Source organism: Podarcis vaucheri (genome assembly GCF_965113315.1).
Source record: "Podarcis vaucheri genome assembly, chromosome: 7".
In the NCBI taxonomy this organism is placed as follows: Eukaryota; Metazoa; Chordata; class Lepidosauria; order Squamata; family Lacertidae; genus Podarcis; species Podarcis vaucheri.
In genome coordinates, this window is record NC_138765.1 from 40,798,666 (window position 1) to 40,818,933 (window position 20,268).

At 46.7% G+C, this 20,268-nt stretch overlaps 1 protein-coding gene across 1 annotated transcript; it reads left to right on the forward strand.

The window, feature by feature from the left end:
• The first annotated feature begins 251 nt into the window (after positions 1–251).
• KATNB1 (katanin regulatory subunit B1) lies at positions 252–19,655 on the forward strand. The gene is made up of 21 exons (XM_082229575.1): positions 252–377; positions 1,704–1,825; positions 2,071–2,346; positions 2,744–2,874; positions 4,627–4,744; positions 5,281–5,381; positions 5,784–5,825; positions 6,846–6,929; positions 7,083–7,198; positions 8,465–8,536; positions 8,802–8,952; positions 9,279–9,466; positions 10,333–10,463; positions 11,132–11,182; positions 11,527–11,603; positions 12,409–12,531; positions 14,549–14,698; positions 15,822–15,898; positions 16,393–16,467; positions 17,529–17,645; positions 18,219–19,655. Exons 3-21 carry the CDS (start codon positions 2,307–2,309, stop codon positions 18,349–18,351), a joined length of 1,977 nt encoding a protein of 658 aa, XP_082085701.1. The 5' UTR covers positions 252–377; positions 1,704–1,825; positions 2,071–2,306; the 3' UTR covers positions 18,352–19,655.
• Positions 19,656–20,268: the final 613 nt, after the last annotated feature.

The following is a 20,268-nucleotide window of genomic DNA, read 5'->3' on the forward strand; positions in this document are numbered from 1 at the left end:
AGTATACGTATCAGAGGAACTCCCTTCCTCTCCCCCGCCGTTCTTCGAAGCCTTCGTAGCAATTGGCCAGTCGGGCCGGTGGAGGCGGGCTCTGAAAACAAATTACGACGGCGGGGCCTCGGTTGTGTTGGGAAGGCGGGCTATGGGCTGATTGGCGAGCCTGAAGGCTCGAGGGGCGGACGTGATTGGTCAGAGGCACGAAAGGTGGGCGGGGCCAAGTCGAGGTGAGTTGCCAGGGCTCCGGTTGTCAAGCGGCAGCCAATCAGGGTGGGGGATGGGAGCGGGTGGTGGAGGCGGAGAGCGCTGAGAGCCGTTCAGACGGAGGAGCGCGCGGGTAGGAGACAAGCAAGGCCGGCCGAGACGGGCCTCACGTCGGGGTAGGCCGTGGGTAGCCGCAGCAGCCCTCACCCGAAACCTCCCTGGAGGGGCGGCTGGCCAGGGAAGGCCTCCGAGCAGGTACTCGCCTGTCCGGCGGTGTGTGCTTCGGAGGTCCCGGCCAGGCCTCGCCGGGGGGGAGAGGGCTGCTTCTCCTCCGGGCAGCGCATGAAGTGGATGGGTGGGATCTTTCTCTCCCCGGGAAGAGTTGGCTGGCCTAAGAGAAGCGTTTTCCTAGGGGCTGAATGGGATCTGCTGCCCACAGCACTTTGCGCGGTGGGGGTGGGAATGTTCACAAGCTCGGGTGGCTCCCTCGGATGCGAGTCACTTGCTCTAAGCACCGGTGGCTGGGAGGTGCTGACTGGGAGAGGGACGCTGCCTTCGTGCCCTGCTTTGTGGGGTTCTTGGTGGGGGACGAGATCTGGTTTCTGGGTCTTAAATAGGCCTTTAGCCTGATCCAGTTAACAGGGCTCTTCTGAGAAGCTTCTGAGATCACCTCGCCTATGTCACCCATAAAAACTCCATCCTGCCTAACACCTGTAGGGATGCAGCACACATGTATTTATTTGTTTCATAAAATGCTGCTTGATTATAAAAGCAAAAGCTCGAAGTGTTCTACAAAAAAAAAATAAAGCATTGCAGTTATTAGTAAACAGAGGCAATATTTTAAAACATTGAAAAGTAATTAAGGTTGACAATAAGCAAAAACAAAAAAATGATTAAAATATGTGTCAGCATCTTGCATACATGGGTAGGCTTGCTATTAGCAGGCGCCAAAAACAGTACCACACTAAAATATTGATTTCTTACCAATGTGGAATAAGTATTATATGCCACCTGTAACAGAGGCAGTTCATCAGTTCTGTACAATGGGGTAGTAATCCTCAATCTAGAAATTACATGTGTGGGTGGAAATTTGACAGTAAATTGAGGAGTGCAGCATGCAGACAAGATTTAACTCCCTCCTAGAGGCAGGCTGTGAACAAAGTGTATTTTTGAAGGCCACCTGTCAGTTTTAGGGATCCTACTTTCAGGATCAATTCTGTGCCCCACTGTCTGTCTCTACACTACTCCCAATAGTTGTGCTAGTTGTATCCCAAAGCATCTGAATAACACCAAGTTGTCAAAGTCTGCTCTAATTTGTTGCTCATTGGTGTAATGACAAAAGTACATTTTATTGTTATTGGAAGATACACAGAAAAGTAGGAGTTCCTGATCACTTACATTCCATGTTTAAAAACAGAATTGGGTTGTATCCAGCCAAGTACTACTTGGAATATATCCAGTACAATTAATGTACCTAACTTAGTCATGTTCATCAATTTCAGTGGGTATACTCTGAGGAGGACTAATACTGTATGCAGCCCAATTCTGGAAATACAGTCATACCTTGGAAGTCAAACTTCTTGCCAGTCGAACGTTTTGGCTCCCAAACGCCGCAAACCCGGACGTGAGTATTTCGGTTTGCATCCAACGTGGGTTCCGTGGGTTCTGATTGGCTGCAGGAGCTTCTTGGTTTCCAAACGTTTTGGAAGTCAAACGGATTCCGTTCAACTTCCGAGGTACAACTGTACTTGTTCTAAGTTATTGTTATAAAAAAAAGATAAATGAAGAAACCTGCTAAGCTCTATTTTAATGTAGTTTGTTTTTCTGCTATGTTAGCTGAACTGGTTAAAACGAACACTTTCCTCCTAGGTAACTTTAATGACTGCTTCCTGGGATTTTGCTTGCATTCTGGAAGAAATAGGCCACTAAGCCTAGGAGACACATTTATATTTTAAAAATAAAAGTGCCATCACCTTGACTGCTGCAGGACAGTTCAGAAACTTGAACCTTGTATCTGGGGGGTTGAGCCCCACACATGCTGATGAAAACAGAGCTTTGGGAGAAAAAAGAAGACTGCTTTCTGTAGCTGTGTGAGAATCACTGCAATGGCAGCTGCAGTTGCCACCAAGACAGCTTGGAAGCTGCGTAAGTGAAGTCCACTCTTCTGCATTTATAAATGGGATGTGTTCAGTGCCTGCAATTTTGTCTTCCACTCCTGCTTGACAGCTTGGGTTTCAGTGTTCCCCTGATCACTAGCATCAGACTTGGAGTCAGGTACCTGGTCTAGCTGCTTAGCTGATGACTTAGTGTCTTGTGGAATTATATTTAAAAAATCTTACTATGGCCAGAAGGGCTTACATTCAGGCAAGTGGAAATAGAATAATTAGCTTAAAAAGCTACAATACATACCAGATATGTGTACCTGTTCGCGTATGCCTCATCAGTAAATGCCAGCTTAAATGTATTGATTTTTGTGTGGGGCTGTAATGGGAGAGAGATGTGATAAAATGTGCTCATGTCTGCGTTTGCTTTTTTTGTATAGAGGAAATCACTGCTCACAGCAGCAATGTTTCTTCACTTGTGTTGGGCAAAAGCTCAGGTCGGCTCCTTGCAACTGGTGGAGATGATTGTCGAGTTAATATCTGGTCAATTAACAAGCCGAACTGCATTATGGTAAGGATTGGCTAATTTCTCTTTGCTTGTGGGCAGTGTGAGTCAGGGAGCAACCTCTGGCATTAGCTTTAGCCACCCTCCTTTCTATACAGGATCAAACATGAGAAGGGAGGTTTATTTTAATCTGTGCTTTTGGTAATTTGGCTAAATACACCTAAATGAGCCAAAGTATAGTGCAGTTAAGGCCAAAGTGCTGAGGGAAGAACAAGTTGCATTGACTGGCACCTCGTGCATTGTTCCTCCCTCAGTTTGAGGGACAGAGCATGATGGCACCTTCACCCAGCAGTATATTGCAGGCACTGCTGCTCAGGATATACAGTGGTACCTTGAGTTACAAACGCCTCAGTTTACAAATGCTTCACGTTACAAACTCCGCTAACCTGAAAGAATTACCTCGAGTTGAGAACTTTGCCCCAGGATGAGAATGGAAATTGTGTGCCGGCGGTGCAGCAGCAGCAGCGAGAGGCCCCATTAGCGAAAGCACACCTCTAGTTAAGAACAGTTTCAGGTTAAGAATGGACTTCCGGAACGAATTAAGTTCGTAACTAGAGGTACCACTGTACCACCAGGTAAAGGCACCATTGCACTCTGGCCCTCGAAATGGTCCTGGGCGATGTATCAATACATCGCCCAGGCCTAAAGATGACATTCTGGTCTCTTCAAAAACCAGGAAGTAGTTGGATCTGACATTAGCAGGGTTTCAGTCAAGTGTCCTTCCTTTGTTTTTCATGCAGATCTGGAGATATTTTCTCCACCACCACCTTGCCCGCTGTATTTTGCCCTATGAGGAGCTAAGTTGAGCTATTGAGACTTGTATGAGTGGCTGCCTTGGGAGCTGCGGCTGTAGATCCCACTATGTGTGTAATCCTTTGACTTGGAAGGGCCAAAAAGCTGCAATGGTATCCCTTTCCCCAGCAATGGCCAGTTTGAAATAGTTTTTCTTTTCAATGATTTTTCTTCCGATCCAACCCCTGCACTTTTTCAAAAGGGCATTTCTCTCCTCTTCCACCCCTGCCCTTCTTTTTTCGTACGGTAACTTACTAGTGCTGCAGAATTGAATCTAGAGTGGGCATTTCAACTGTTGCAGTACAGAGCATGATGTTCTTTGTACTACTGCATAGTTTGTGATGCAGCTTCATTTCATGCTAGCTGATGGAGCTGCAATTCATTATACACATATCTAGGAGTAAGTTGCTGAACTCAGTGGAATTTACTTTTGTGCAGGTAGACGTCTAGCCATAAACCTGCATTTCTGGATGATGTGCTTAGTGCACCATTAAGAAGCACTTAATGTGGTGGCCAAGCTCTGTATGGCTCTTGGCCTTTGCTTCAACCCTCCTGCAATGGGGCATGGGATTTCCCACTATTGCAGCAAAGCTCTGTGGGGGAAGTGCTTCTGAGTGTATATTCTGCTGGATTTTATTAGTCAATTAATGACCAGTTGTTGTAACATGAAGAAGTCTTCACTGGGTGTATAAAGGAGGTCCAGTTTGGCACCAGGTGATATGTGTGTGAGAAAAAGACACTTGAAGGAGGGCCTCTGGTGAACATAGGAAGGAATCAAATTTCTGCTCTTGCTGGAGTACTGAAACTTCAGTGCCTGTCCGCGGCTTTGAACGTGGCTTTCACCTAATCATTTCACTACTTGTGGTGTGATGAGTGTAAACATCCTAGCTGTCCTTGTTGTTGCATGCCTTCCTGTGGAGTGGGCCACCTTCAAATGATTCACTGCTGCTTTTTTATTTTGCCCAGAGTCTAACAGGTCACACCACACCCGTGGAGAGTGTGAAGATTAATACGAATGAAGAGCTGATTGTAGCGGGGTCCCAGTCAGGCTCCATTCGGATCTGGGATCTGGAAGCTGCCAAAAGTAGGTTCAGAGCCAATTCTTCTACCACTTTTCAGGTTGCCCAGCAGCCCCTTACTTTGCAAAGAGCAGAGCAAGAGAGAGAGAGTGCAAGCACACAAGAAAGGACGATATGCGCAACTTTGAAAACTGCAGGGGCACCTCTTCCTTCACCTAGGTGGGGGAGATGTTGGTACTGTTCAGATGCCAGAATAAGAAGAGTTGTTTATAATTTCCTCCAATAATATTTATCCATTTGTGTTATGTTTACAGTGCTTAACATCACCAGTCAACAATCTTCATTACTTTCATAGAAAAGCAGGTTTTAATTTGATGTGTTTGGTAGATGCTTGTGATTTCTATTTTAAGAGACTGTACAGGGAAACGTTAAAACATTTGTATGATTTTCTGATTTCATTCTAAACCAGATTTATTTTTTTAAAGAATTTTACTGAACCATTGAAATAGCAAATCTGATTTGAACTGAAAAACTGTATCAATCCTGCATCTTCTTAGACCATGCTTGCATCTCAATTCCCTGCCCTCCCTTTCCCATCCAGTTCTCCGTACATTAATGGGCCACAAAGCGAATATCTGCAGCCTAGACTTCCATCCTTTTGGAGGCTTTGTAGCTTCAGGATCCATGGACACCAACATTAAGGTAAGACTTTTGAGTCTCCCTCACTCCCTGCATGTGTATTTCAGAACAGCAGGATCCCCAAAGGGCTGCATATCAGTGGATGTAAGGAGCTGTTTTGCATTAAGTCAGAGTAGTTGTTCATGCAGCCCAGCAATATTCTCATGAACCAGAAGCCGCTTTCCAGTGGTGTGGGCAGAGCTCTTCCCAGCCCTTTAACTATGAACTGATAGTGCACCCAAGACGTCATTTGTGTGTGTTCTGCACTTCAGCTGACATCCTGTTTTTGAAATTCAAATAGTTGCATATTCTTAGAAAATGTCCCTCAACCCCAGGACTTTTTTAATTGGAGACCGGTGCTTTGGAAGATCTTCAAGACATTTCCAAGTTGCCATTGTAAAACTTTTGTCCATTTCCTTCATGCAGCTTTGGGACGTGAGGAGGAAGGGCTGCGTCTTCAGGTACAAGGTAAGAAGGAAAGCATATTATTTTGTCTGCAGAGCACCCCTCAAATCTCCTCCTCCTCTGGGAGTTCTTCCATGTCCAGTTGCTACAGTGTTTCAGTTTGGAGAGCTCATTGAGGCAATCCCACCCACAGGTTCTGGGCAGTTTACAAAATTCCCAGCATCTATTACATAAACAGGGTCTACATTTTTTGGCTGGATTGTTACTGTGGCTGTCAGCCCTCAGGCCCCACCCAACCAAAGGAAGGGCCAGTGGGGAGAGGGGTCCATTGGGTACTGCTTCTTGAAGGTGCCCAGAGAGGCTTGATGCCATTAATCTTGCAAGTTAATGTCTTCTCATCCCTTTTGTACTTTGGTACTGACCTTCACATCCACCTTGCATTATTTTTTAAAATAGGGTGCTCCAATTAAAAAGCATGCACTTGACTGAACTATAGCACCCCCTGCACCTCTTCCCAAAGTACAACCTCTCCTCCTCCTGTCTTTCTAGCCCCCTCTGACTCGTTTCCAGGCAAACCCTTTTTCTGTGCTCAACTCTTATCCTCCAAAGTTCATGATTTCTTTCCACTGTTGATGGAGCCCTCAGCTGGTCTCTAACATGCCAGCTGCCCCTCACAGCAATTGAGAAAGGCTCCCCTCCCTCCAAAAGGAGCCCAAGTACTTGGCAAATCATTAAGCTCTTCCCTATCCAATCTCATTTTCCTTCCTTACTAGAAAGTGATATTTACAGTGTTTGAAGCTGTATCTTGGCTATGTCTAAATGTAGCTTTCACCAACCTGGTGCCCTCCAGATGTTTTGCATGCTGGCTGGGGCTGGTGGGAGTTGCAGTCCAACAGATCTGGAGGGCGCCAGGTTGGCAAAGGCAGTCTAAGGGTTGTATTTTCTCTCTGTATAGTAATTTCACAACATGACAGCTGTTGTGAGACATGCTCAGCCTTCATGTTTCCCGTGTGTGACCCATTATTTCATCCTGGGAGTGCCAAGCTCTGCTAGGAATGAACTGGGACTGTTTTGTCTTTACAGGGCCATACTCAAGCTGTCCGCTGTCTCCGATTCAGCCCTGATGGCAAATGGCTGGCGTCGTCTGCAGACGATCACACAGTGAAGGTACTGGTCTGATTTTGCCAGACCCCTTTGGCATTCACCTTCCTTCTTGTGGCAGTTTTGACTGCTTGCCACACCAAGAGGTGCTCTTTTGTGCCAAACAATCAGGAATGGTGTTGGGCAACCTCAAGGCTTTAAAGTTCTTTCTCTATCTAGTTGTGGGACCTGGCTGCTGGGAAGATCATGTTCGAGTTCACAGGACACACGGGGCCAGTCAACGTTGTAGAATTCCATCCCAATGAATACCTGTTGGCCTCTGGTAGCTCTGACAGGTAAAATCTTGTTGGGAAATAAGTGGGGGACAACAGCATGTGATGTGACTCATCTGCAACTTGCAATTATTTCCTGCAGATACTTATATTTTCATTTGTGGAATTGGAATAATTGTTGGTGATGATTGGAACAGCTTACCTTTGGAATTTCCTGTCTAGGGAGGCCCTTCTGGTCTCTTCATTATCCTCTTCTGGAACCTAGAACAAGGTCATAAGATTGCCCATGCTTTGCCCAAAATTCAGTCTTTCGTGTTGTTTGAATTATGACAAAGCTTTTGGTAGATGTCAGCATGCTAGATTTTGGAGTTTGGTATATGCTGATGGCTCTCTATCTTCTTTCTCTTCTACCTTGAACCTTGATGAGACTATAGAGTCTCTGAAATGATGCTGGATAAATGGGCTGGATGAACTGAAGCAGGTTCAAATGGGGGTGTAGACGAACAGTGGGCCTGTTGAGTTGAGAGTAGGTGTAAAATCTGTCTGAATGGTCTTGCTGCCCCTTCTGAAGGAACGGGTTTGCTGCTCAAGGGTGATAGTTGACCCAGTACTACTGCTGCAGCTGTGCCTTTTCCCAACTGCACCAGATATATTTGCTGCACCATCTTGTGTAAGATAAAATATTTGGTCTCGGTCATTACAGGAAAGTGTTTTATATAGCTCACAAACTATTTGGTTTATAACACAGCAGCTGGGACTGACCTTAGAGAGTGGTTGTTACAGAGCTGCCCTGGTTACCAATTGGTTTCTGGGCACTTCAGAGTGCTATGTTTTCCTTTTAAATCCCAAAGTGCCCTAGCCTCTGGACACCTTTGCTCTTAGGTCCTGCCATGTGATTTTAAGAACGTCTGAGGAGTTTCTGATGAGGTTGCCATCATCACAGATCTACATGGCTAGAGAAACCTTGTGTGTTAGCCCAGTTAAAGGTACTAGCCTGCTAATTTTTCCTAGCATGCTAAGGGCTGTCAAAAGAGGAACAAAGAGCTCTTTTCCTCTTCCCCCAACCTACAGACATGGGGGCTTCCCTCCTCTGGCAGCCCACTTGGTTTCTCTGCTGGGCACAGACGAGAGTAACTGACTGCTCTGTTCCTTGCCTGGAATCCCAGACACTCATCTGCACCTATTTGTTTTTTGCGCTCCATCCTTATTTTTATTAGGACCACAAACTGTTGCTAGAAACAAAGACCAATGAATAATGAACTGTTGGATTAACTCCTGCTTGCCTTGGGCCTAGGAGATCACATAGGTGTGTTTTTTCCTGTCTTGCAGAACGGTCAGGTTCTGGGACTTGGAGAAGTTCCAGGTGGTGAGCTGCATTGAAGAGGAGGCCACTCCTGTCAGGTACATCAGACTTGGGCAGTGATTTGTGTCAAGAGGCATGAGGGCATGTTCTTGCTTTGTGTGACTTTGCTATGGGGATCCCAGACTCTTAATGCTCTTTCAGTTCCAAGCTCTGGTTTGGCCAAGCGGCTGAAGCGGGGAATGCATGCAGTTAAAGGCTAGCAGAGATTGTGACCATCTCCTGACATGGAATATCAGTGGCACACCTTGTTTTGCACCAGTGTCTGGATGACCTGCACATTCACTTTTCCCCTCTCCCCTTCAGGTGTGTGCTGTTTAACCCCGATGGCTGCTGCTTGTATGCTGGCTGCCATGATACCCTGAGAGTGTATGGCTGGGAGCCTGAGCGCTGTTTTGATGTGGTCTTGGTGAATTGGGGCAAGGTGGCTGATTTGTCTATCTGTAACAATCAACTGGTGAGTGACTGAAGGGGCAGGAAGGGACTTGGGTTTCCTGCTCTGTTAATGGGTGCAACAAGTGGATATGCCATAAGTTGTGCTTCTGACACTGGCAGTAGCATGGCAGGGCCATTCCTAGTGCATACTTGGCCCCTGACTCTTGCAAATGGACCCCGAGTCATCTCCTCCTCATGTCTTCTGGTAGTTTTCATTTTGAGTTTGCTTCCCGTTCCCTTCACATGGTTGCCAAGGTGGATTCTTATTGACTTCCCAGAGCACTTTGGCTGCAAACCTGATGTAAAGTTGACTTGCACAGAACATGACTTCTTTTCTGTTCTTCACAGATTGGTGTTTCTTTCACACAAAGCACAGTCTCTTCCTTTGTGGTGGACCTCAGCCGAGTCACAAAATGTGGGCCTGGCACCCGTGGACTGATTCGGGATGACAAGCCTCTCACTCAGCCCTTGCCTGCAGGCTCTTCCCTTCGACGCATCTACGACAGGCCAACGACGACATGTAGCAAACCCCAAAGGCAAGGAAGGAAGACTCCTCTTAGAGGGCGGGAGGTGGCAGCCCCTGTATGCCAAAGGATTTAGAGATGGAAACTGAAAGCAAAGGGATGTTCTCAATGGTTTCTGTGTGCTCCCCTCCATTGGTTCTGGGGGATTTTTCTAAGAAAAACTTGTTTGCCTATTTTTTTGTGCATGGCTTTAAAAGAGGATTAGCCAAATTCATGAAAAATAAAGCCATCAATGGCTACTAGCCATAGTGGCAATGTTGTTGGTGGCAGAATGCCTCTGAATACCTGTTGCTGGGAATCCTAAGAAGGGAGAGGGCTGCTCTTGCTCTCGGGTCCTGCTTGTGGACATCCAGTTGGCCATTTAGGGGAAAATAGGATGCTGGGCTTCAGATATAGCTGAAGGAGCATCTCCACCTCCATCGTTCAGCCTAGACGCTGAGGTCCTCCTCTGAGGGTCTTCTGGCAGTTCCCTTACTGTGAGAAGTGAGGTGACAGGGAACCAGGCAGAGGGCCTTCTCGGTGGTGGCATCCACCCTGTGGAATGCCCTCCCATCAAATGTCAAGGAGATAAAGAACTACACAACTTTGTGTAGGGGAGGAAGAGAAAGGAGAATGTTAGCCGCTTTGAGACTCCTTCGGGTAGTGATAAAGCAGGATATCAAATCCAAACTCTTCTTCTTTTAGAAGACACCTGAATGAAAGCAGCTTTGTATTGGCTAGTTTTTAATGTTTGACATTTTTATATGTACTGGAAGCATCCCAGAATGCCTGGGGAAACCCAGTCAGATGGGTGGGGTATTATTATCATTATTATTATTATTAGCCCCCATTGGCTTCAGGGCTGTTCTGGTATTCTTATATCTGTGGTTTAATGACAGAATGAAACACAACTCGGAGAGCGAGAGGCGCAGTCCAAGCAGTGAGGATGACAGGGAAGATAAGGAATCCACAGCAGAGATTCAGAACACAGAAGACTACAATGAGATCTTCCAGCCAAAGAATCCCATAAGTGAGTGCTGCTGAAGTAATTTGTGTGATGCCACAAAGCAAACCAAGGTGTCTTGCGCTGTTTTCCCCATTTTGTAATATTCGATCTTTGTGTGGCAGTTGTGAACAAGCATGTGACTCTCCCACAGTTGTTTTAATTTACCGTTGCCTCCAAAGACTTTCAAGAGGCAATCTTAGGTTCACAACTTGCTACTGAATATTGTGTTCTGGCATGGTCAGTCATTTAGAGGTAGAGTACTAGCACCTAAGTTTGCAACATGTGTTTGTTAAATATTTGCACACCATCCTTTGTACAAATACATCTGAGGGCAGTCCACAGTGAGAATTTACATCTGAATATATAACTAACACTGCCCCCACCAGCAAAAAAGCCCCACACCAAAACACTGCGATTTGGAGCCATATTTAACTAGCTGAACATAAGTCACATTGAAGTCATTATTAACTTGTCCAATTGATTTCAGTGGAACCTAAGTACAACTAGCTTAGTCTGAATCCTACCCAATATTCCCAGGATGCAACTTTTAGCACATGGAATGGTTGTTCCTATCTCTTGAAAAGAAATGTGGGAAGGAGTGAAGAGCCATAACTGTACCCAGGATCTTCTAATTTCTTGTGTAACTTAAATGGAGTGCAAGGTTGGGCGCTTTATTTTTTTGTCTTCTTTAGCTCGAACTCCACCCAACAAGAGTGAACCTTTTCCTGCACCTCCAGAGGATGGTGAGTTGGAATTTCTTTTTCAAGTATTGAGAAAGAACCAGAGAAGATCTCCATACATCTACTGTATTGCTGGCTTCACATGGACATTTACAATGTCTACTTTGCTGGGGGAAGTTATGAGTTATCTTTTTCTCAAGTCCGGATTCTTCAGCTTTGCCTCCAAAGGGCAGCGTGTCGGCCCTTGGGGCAAAAGAGCCATGGACTGTCTTGGGTGCGAGTGGCAGGAGCCATAGAGCCCAGGGCCATAGAGCCCAGGGTCTTTGACTTCTAGGGCAGAGCTCTCGCCTGCTGCCACTATTTGTGCAGTCTTGATAGTAAGAAAACATAGTTTTTCTTCCTTCCAGAGCCCATGGTTGCCAAAGAAGCCTCAAGGCTCAGTCAAGTGGCAGATATTCCGACTCCATTGCCAAGCCAAGAGAATGTAAGTGCCTTGCATCCATTGATGCCTCTTCCTGCTTCCCCCCCACCCTGGCTTCAGAAATGATGGTGCCTCTATCCCAGGATTTCCCAGCCTTGGGTCTCCAGCTCTTTTGGGATTACAACTCCCATCGTCCCTAGCCTGCAGGACCAGTGGTCGGGGATGATGGGAAATGTAGTCCAAAAACAGCTGGAGGCCCAAGTTTGGGAAACCCTGCTCTAGCAGCATGAAAAAGAGGCAGTGGCCTGTGTTCTAAGCAAGGCAGTCCAGAGGTGTGTTGGACTACAACTCCCATTATTTGTAAAGGAGTTGTAGTCCAAAACATCTGGAGGGCTCCAGATTGGGAAAGGCTGGGCTCAGTGGAGGAATTTTTAATTACTATCATTTTTTTAAATAAAAAAAATTACACACCACTTAATTGCCAAAACCTCTAAGTGGTTTTGAAAGGCCTTCCCCTGCAGATCTTGATTCTGGTGGTTGGAATTCCCTGCAAGCTTCTTTCTTACAGCCAAATGTGGAGGTGGGGTGGGGGGCAAGATGAGACCCAGGGATTTCCTGAGCAGATCCTATCTTGCACCTGATCCTTAACTTCATTTGAAGTGCTCCAGGTGTCTTGGAGCTGACCACTCAGAAGTTGCCAATAGCCTCTAGTGGGTCTGCTTAGAAAACGAAGGAAGAATGCATCAAGTCCTTTTTTAACATGCCATGGAGGATCAGTGGTGCTCAGTATAGCCAGGTGGTTGCAAATATAGTATCAAAGCTTACAGCCCAGGTGTGTGTACTCTGTCTCCATCTCCACTTCCCACAGCAGCCTGACCCTATTCAGAGATCGCCAATAGCATCCTCGACCCCCAAGACCAAGGTTGAGCCATCCGTGATCCCTGCAGCCAGGAATGAGCCTATTGGGCTGAAGGCCTCTGACTTTTTGCCAGTAAGTTTCTTCCCTGTAGAAGAGGGATTGGGAACGACAAGTGGCTGTCACCTGGGGAGGGAGGAGAGTCTAGTGATTTGCCTGTCCTGCGCACCCTGCTCTTTGGCTGCTTCAGAAGTAGAGTGCATTTTTGGTTTTTAAAAGAAACAACAAGCCTAGGCTGGATCTAGGCACATCAAAGGAGCGATTCAGTTATACGTGTTGTAAACTTCATACAGTAAAGGGAAATCTTGTTGGTGAAAGACAGGATTCCGCAGCGCCATCTGGTGTTACAGTGTTACAATGCATATAAAGTGCTTTATTTTTATGAATACAGTGGTGCCTCGCATGACGAAAATAATCTGTTCCGCAAGTCTCTTCGTCTAGCGGTTTTTTTGTCTTGCGAAGCAACCCTATTAGCGGATTAGCGCTATTAGCGGTTTAGCAGCTATTAGCGGTTTAGCGGCTAAAAGGCTATTAGCGGCTTAGCGGCTTAGAAAAAGGGGGGGAGCGAAAAAAATCGCAAGACTCGCAAGACGTTTTCATCTTGCGAAGCAAGCCCATAGGGAAATTCGTCTTGCGAAGCGCATCGAAAAACGGAAAACCCTTTCGTCTAGCGGGTTTTTCGTCTTGCGAGGCATTCGTCTAGCGGGGCACCACTGTATAGCCGAGTCCCTGGTCTTAGGGAGATGCAAGAATGGTGGAAATTGGAGGGCTCTGCAAAGGAGAGGGAAGAGACACTGTCAGGATGCCTCTGGACAAGCTCCACAGAGCAGTGATTTGTGTAAAGAGTTAACAGGGAGCCTGAATACATGACGCAGAGGTCCAGTGTTTCTTTGTGACCTTTGCAGAAGCAGACTTTTGAATCTGTTAAATAGCTTCAGGAAAAGGAAATTTAGTCCTCCTAGCTTTGTCATGCCAAGCTAAGCAGGTTGCATTCTTCTGGAGAGTAGTGCCTGGGATCAGAGAATCACAAGGGTTGTCTGCCACAATAATCTGAGCTGGGAAGGAGGAGAAATTGGCACCTTGTGTTGTAAAGTGCTGCAGTTGCAAAGGCCCTCAGGGAAAATGTCAAGTCTTGCTTGCTGTGAGAATCCACCAGTATGCAGTTGAGGAAGCAACCTGTTTTCATAATCCAGATGCCCCAAACATGAAAATGATTTGCTGCCTTGTTTTTAATTTATTTCACATCATTTATATACTGCTTGATTGTAATAAAATCTCAAAGTGGTTTACAAAAATAAAACAATCAGATTGTCATTAAAAAATCCAATTAAGTCAGGTATTTAAAATATTCAAAAATTAAAATCAACAAGATAAAACCAGATTAAAACACATGACAGCTTCTACCTGTCTGGAAAAATGTTTTTAGCACGTGTCAAAAACGGGGACGGTGAAGGTGCCTGCTTTATGTCAATAGGCAGGGAGTTCCAAAGCGTGGGTGCTGCTGCACTAAAGTAGCAATTTTGTATTGTGGCCCTTGTAACAGTGCCAGTTCCACAGATCAACGTGGTCAAAAGGTCACAGATGGGGTAAGGCAATCCCGCAGGTAAACTGGTCCACAAAAGAAGGGATAATGTTTAGATGGAAGGACATCAGAAACTAGCCTTTAGCAAGAGCATGGATGGTAGCAGATCCCCTCCCTGGCTAAACACTTTAGATATTTCTCAGCTAGGGTACAAATAATTTAATTGTATGGCTAGTGATTTGGTTGGGTAATAAATAGTATGACTGAATCAAGACAAAAAGCAGAGCAGCAGCATTTGATGCTAAATACAAAGCCAGCCATTCTGGGCAAATCAAAGGTAATCTTGTCAAGGAGACGGTAGAAAAGAATTCACAGCCCAGCATTCCCATTTTCCAATTGTAGTGATAGACCTAGTATGTTCCATTCTTTTAACAGTAATGTTTCTGCCTCTAGTTGTGTTAAGTAAAACTGTAATAAACTATACAAAAAGTATAGTTTATGTGTTTGTGTGTGTAATACATTACAAATTAGACATCAATGCCAAATTCCCTTTACTTTCTGTCCTTGCAGACTGTGAACAACCAAAACCTGGCGGAGATTGTGGATGAAGAGGCCATGTCCCAAATCCGGAAGGGACACGAGACCATGTGTGTGGTGCTTACCAGCCGACACAAGAACTTGGACACCGTGAGGGCCGTGTGGAGCACTGGAGACATCAAGGCAAGTGGCCTTTTTGTTGCCTTTGTTAAGCAGCACAGTGCCAGGGGCTTTGGGCTTAGCAGGTCCAGATCTCAAACCTCCCACCACTGTCAGCTTGGATACAAAAAGCTTGAAGTTTCATTGTTATCAGCTGACCAAGAGAGATGCAGATGATGAATGAGCATCCTTTGCTCCAGCTGGGGAGAGGGGCTGCTTTGGGAGCAGGCCCTGTGCCTTTCAAGAAGGCTCCTGTTCTTCCTGCTGACCTTGGGCAGCCAACACATCCCTTTATTCAGGCCATAATATTTGAAACTCAGGGTGGGGGTGGGGAGTCTGCAGTAGGGAATACATTCCACAAGTTGGTTATGATGGTGTAATCAGCAGCATCTCACCTTCCCATGCTGGAAGGAGAGGGCTTCCACACAGTCTTGCTCTACCTGACAAGGAGGTAGCCCAGAACCATTCTCAGCAGTGGGGTGGGTGGCAGGACTGTGACCTGCAAGGAGACCCCGTAACTCAAGATGTGACACAGATTCAGAATAGGCATTCACATTCTCTCTTGTGGATGCCATTCCTACTAGAGGAGGCTGCCTGCTTACTCTCCACTCAGAAGGAGCATTTCCATGGCCACATTATCCCTGTCACTTGCATGAGCCTTGAAGTCCCATGAAGAATTGTGCTAATTTTTGGTGGCCTGTCAAGTGCCTCAGTGGCCTTTAGGGGATGCTCCCTCTCAAGATGTCTGCTGGCTGCCCCCTGGGGGGCCTTGGTGTGTTCTGGCAGCTTCTCAGCCAGTGCTTGTCTTAGTCTGGAGATGAGCTTTGGGATGAGAAATGGCTCTTACAGCCCCTGAGGCAGGATCTTTCCTGGGTTGAATTATTCCTGTCTAAGACAGCATCATCATGGCAGGTGACCCTGTTCCCATTTGCTTGACAAAATGTAGCCTGCTGTGTATAAAGAGACACTTTTGTCCGATGGAAGGGCTGAAACCTGCATGGCTGATCCCCTCTGCCAAAGGCTGTGTATAGATGTAGTTGAAAGCCTTGGAAGACGTTCTGCTTTACCACCATTTGGCTTGCCTTCATGATGTCTATCTCTAGGAGACTTGCCCTCATCCTGATTTGCCTCTCTTGCCTTTTCTCAGACATCTGTGGACTCCGCAGTGGCCATCAACGACCTCTCCGTTATGGTGGACCTCCTGAACATCGTCAACCAGAAGGCGTGAGTTCCAGTTTGCTTTCCTGCCTCAAGGGAATGCTTTCTGCCATGTGGGTCAGGATCCTCTTCTCTTCTTGGGTAACCTACAAGTGCCTCTTCACTTCTTGAGTGGAAGTTGTGGCCAACAGTTACCCACAGGATCCCAGGCCTTTTTCTTGGCAGCCCCCATGTCCTGCCCCATGAAAACTTGTGTGGGACTTGGTGGTGCCACCTGGTGCTTACACCTGCTAGCCCTGTACTGAGCTTGGAGCCATGGCATAACTCAGATCCCTCATGAGGACTCCCTGGGCTGAGAGTCATCCGCTGCCTCATCCTTTGGCTCCTTTCTGCCTTGGGGTGAGCAAATGAAGCTTCTTTGTCCTGAATGAGGTCCATCTAGCCCGAGACCAGCAGCTGCTCTCTGGCTAAGGTCTCTGGAGTGTTCTGCAGATCAGAGGGGTTTGCTGTTGCAGGGCAGGGGTTGGGGTATCTCTCTGGAGCCTGTATTCTCTTTCCAGGTCTCTTTGGAAGCTGGATCTGTGCACAGTCATCTTGCCTCAGATAGAGAAACTTCTGCAAAGCAAATATGAAAGGTGAGTCTTCTGACAAATGTACGTCCTTGAATAAGAAGAGTGCCTGATCAGTCAAGTGCTTTATTGGCTAGCTGTAGCGAGCAGCTTTTGAGAGTTTTGTCAACTTGTATTTGATGATGGTCCTGATGAAGTGGCAGTAGCTGCTGCACACCTGTGTGTTAATGTCTTGTACATTTTTCTTATTCTTGGAGGGAGTGGGGTTTTCTTATTCTTGGAGGGAGTGGGGTTGTGACTTGCCCAAGCATCTCTGCAGGCCTGGAGGTGGGCCAGCAGGGAAGCAGGCCTGCCAGCTTTGGGCTTATCACAACTTCACTTTGCAGGTGCTGAACAGAAGGGGACCATTGCCCACTTTGCTGTCGACATGGTCCCAGCGCACTTTTATATTGGGCAGGGTTCCCCCTCTGCCCAAATTTGGTGTCCTGTTTGAAGCTTTAAATCATGAGGGGATGTCACCAGAAGAAATAAGCACTGAGAAGGGCCCATCCTAAAGTAGGCTGCCCCACCATCCAACATGAGAAGTTTGCAGTTCAAGCAGGAGTTTCCTAAGACTGTTGGATGTTGAGTTTTTCCCTCTTTTGCTTTACTAACCACCAAGCTGTGGTTTTCAGGGAGTGATTCCTCTGCCCCAATATTAAAACCACTTCAAAACCTGAGTAGTTGCAGCATCTATGTGTACATCACTTTGTGTTGACGCTTATATACAATTGTGTCACCCCCTCCAGGGGTGCGTGTACACACACAAATTCTGCCCCGGTGTTTTGTTTTGTTTTTTGGAAGTGATTCAGAAATCCCTGCAGCAGTGTGGTTGCATTTTGACGAAGGAACTGGGTGAGCAGCAGTTCATGTGAATATCAATTGCTTTTAACAGCAGCCTGCTGGGCAGAAGCAGGCTGCCCAGCAGAAAAGTCTTCCTGCATCCAGATTTACAAGAAAAGAAACTGGAAGGACAACTGATTTTGCTGTGGCTCTGCCCTTCCTCCTTCACCTGCTTCTCCACTTGCATTTTAGGTTTAGCTGTGAAAACGTTTGTCCTATTCTGATTCTCCTTGTTCTCTTGTCAGTTACGTCCAGACAGGCTGCACTTCTCTGAAGTTGATCCTGCAGAGGTTTCTGCCCCTGATCACAGACATCCTTGCTGCGCCGCCATCCGTGGGGGTGGACATTAGCAGAGAAGAGAGGTAGGGTGGCATCCCTGTTGTTTCTGTTCCTATGTTGCAAATCCTATCAGAACCTTCCCCAGTACCAATTTAGCCTCCTTGCACACCTGAATCCCACAGCTAGCTCGAACAGTTCCAGTTTGTTACTTTTAGGCTGGAAATATCTGGGCTCCCTCCCACACAACTGCCTCTATCTACTGGGGGGGTGCAGAAGGGGAAAATCTCATTTGACTTCTGCCAGTAAAGCCTGTATGCCTTGCTGCTGCCTTGCACTGGCTAGCAATCAGCAGGTATGCACTGAAAGCTGGACCTTTTTAGTTGTGGTGTGGGTTTAATATTCCCATTGGGCCAAACTGATCACATGCCTTCTGTTTTCCAAGAACCCTTTTGTTTGTTTATCTACCATGCTCTTTACTTTTGTTTAGCTGCTGCTGCTTCAAGAGCATGTTCTGAATTTAACAGTTCGGTATTTTTCTTGTTGTGAAATGCAGAAGAACAGGACATCTAAATAATATTAATAAAATATTGGTGGATGTTGATCAGTCATGGTAGCCCCTCCGTTCCTTCATCCCAGTCTCTCTTTCCCATTGACAGGCTTCACAAATGCCGCCTGTGCTACAAGCAGCTGAAAAACATCAGCAACATCATCAAGAACAAATCTGGACTCAGTGGCCGCCATGGCAGTGCCTTCCGTGAGCTGCACCTCCTGATGGCTGTCCTTGAGTGATGGGGTGGTGCCCTTCATCCATCCACACATACCGCCTGAGGCTCGTCTTCCCTCCATGGCCTCTCACTCCAGCCACTTCGGGTAGTTTTGTTTGGTGTCCATCTCTCCACAGTTCTCCAGGAGGTAAGGGTTGGGTGCTCCATGTTCAGTGCCTTACAGGCTACATTGCAAACCGGACTGTCCTGCTGTGGCACAGCCCCCCTGCCTTTCTGTGTACATAGCTGCCTTGGGCGGGGGGCAGCAAATGGGAATGCTGTGTTAGAATCCAACCATGGACAGCATCTCTAGACCCTGGCAACCAACAGTGCTTGGGACCAACTCCCTAGTGATGAGCCCGGCCCTGCTTCCTTTCCATCCTCACTGTGGTGGGACTTGAGGCAGGAGTGGGTGGGACTGGACTGTGCAGCTTAGTCTCTTGGGCTGGAGGAGTTGAGCCCCACATTGTTGCCCCCCCCCCTCTTGTTTTGCTCCATGGTGGAAAGGCTCGATACTGAGGAATGGCCTGCTCTTTCCCCTTCATCTCTTGTTAATACGCTGCAGTCTGCTGTTCATAAACTGATAAGTTATGATGAATTTCATTAAAACGTTTGTAACTTTATTTTGAAAAACAGTAGTTTTGTGTCTTTCCCCTTCCGTAGCCCATAATTTTGTTTAGGTTACAGATTCATATTCTAACTCCCACAAGAGGAAAGTCTTAACAATGCTTTACTTTATATATTATGCCCATTTTTTCTTTAAAATGAAAGTGACCCTTGCCCCCCAAAGTGACCAAGGAAAAAGCAGAGAGGAAGCGGGTAGCTCCAGCTCTGTTTACCCCAGCAGCCCAGAGAACATACCCAGAGGTTTTTCTCCTGGTTTGTGGAGTCAAGTACAGAGGGGGTGAACGCCCTCTGGTGTTGGATGTCTGCTAATGACAAAGTTAAGTCCAATTTGTAGACTAAATCCACCCCAGAGGCAAATTTTATCCACTTGTGTCAAAAGGAAAATGTTATAGCTATTTCTGAAAGCAGATGGGAGGAAACAGCTTTGTTAAAAATGATTTGAATCTGAATTAAGTTGCATCAGATAGACCACAGATTGACTCAGAACAGATTGGGCTGATGAACAAAGCAACAGATACATATCCAAATTGAATCTTTTGGCTCGTGAACACCCTTAGTAAATGCCAGTTTACAACTTGCCATTTTAGTCTGATCTCCCTACATGCTACTTCCTTTGTGTGTATTGTCTAATTTTATACGCCTGATGGCATGTCTGCATGTCATTTAATTCTATAAAGTGCTCAGCACTAGCACTGTATTGAATTGTTGAGTGGTGTGAGTTTACATTTGGAGTAAGTTTATTACAGTGGTGCCTCGCAAGACGAAATTAATTCGTTCCACAAGTTTTTTCTTCTTGCGAAGCACGGTTTCCCATAGGAATGCATTGAAAATCAATTAATGCGTTCCTATGGAAACCGCTTGCCAGGCTGGCGGTGCGGAGAAGGGCTTTTCTCCCCACCGCAAGCCTTCAGGACAGGTACGGGAACAGAGGGGAAGGGGCGCAGCGCTTCTCCTCTGTTCCCGGGGCTTGCGGTGGGAGGAGGGTTTTTCCTCCCCACCGCCAACATTCAGAACAGCATTCTGAATGTTGGCGGTGGGAAGGAAAACCCTCCTCCCACCGCAAGTCTTCAGGACAGCCATCCGAAGGCTGGCGCGGGGAGAAGGGCTTTCCGCCCCACCGCCAGCCTTCGGAGGAGGTCCGAGGACAGTGGGGAAGACGCGCTGCGCTTCCCCGCTGTCCCGGAGATTTCCCTATGGGCTTTCGTCTTGCGAAGGAAGCCCATAGGGAAATTCGTTTTGCGAAGCGTCTCCAAAACAGAAAACCCTTTCGTCTAGCGGGTTTTCCGTCTTGCGAGGCATTCGTCTTGTGGGGCAC

Coding starts and splice junctions, on each gene's coding strand:
- KATNB1 (XM_082229575.1), top strand. CDS start 2,307: ATGGCAGCTGCAGTTGCCACCAAGACAGCTTGGAAGCTGC. Junction 2,347..2,743: donor CAAGACAGCTTGGAAGCTGC/GTAAGTGAAGTC, acceptor TTTTTTGTATAG/AGGAAATCACTGCTCACAGC. Junction 4,745..5,280: donor GGATCTGGAAGCTGCCAAAA/GTAGGTTCAGAG, acceptor TTTCCCATCCAG/TTCTCCGTACATTAATGGGC.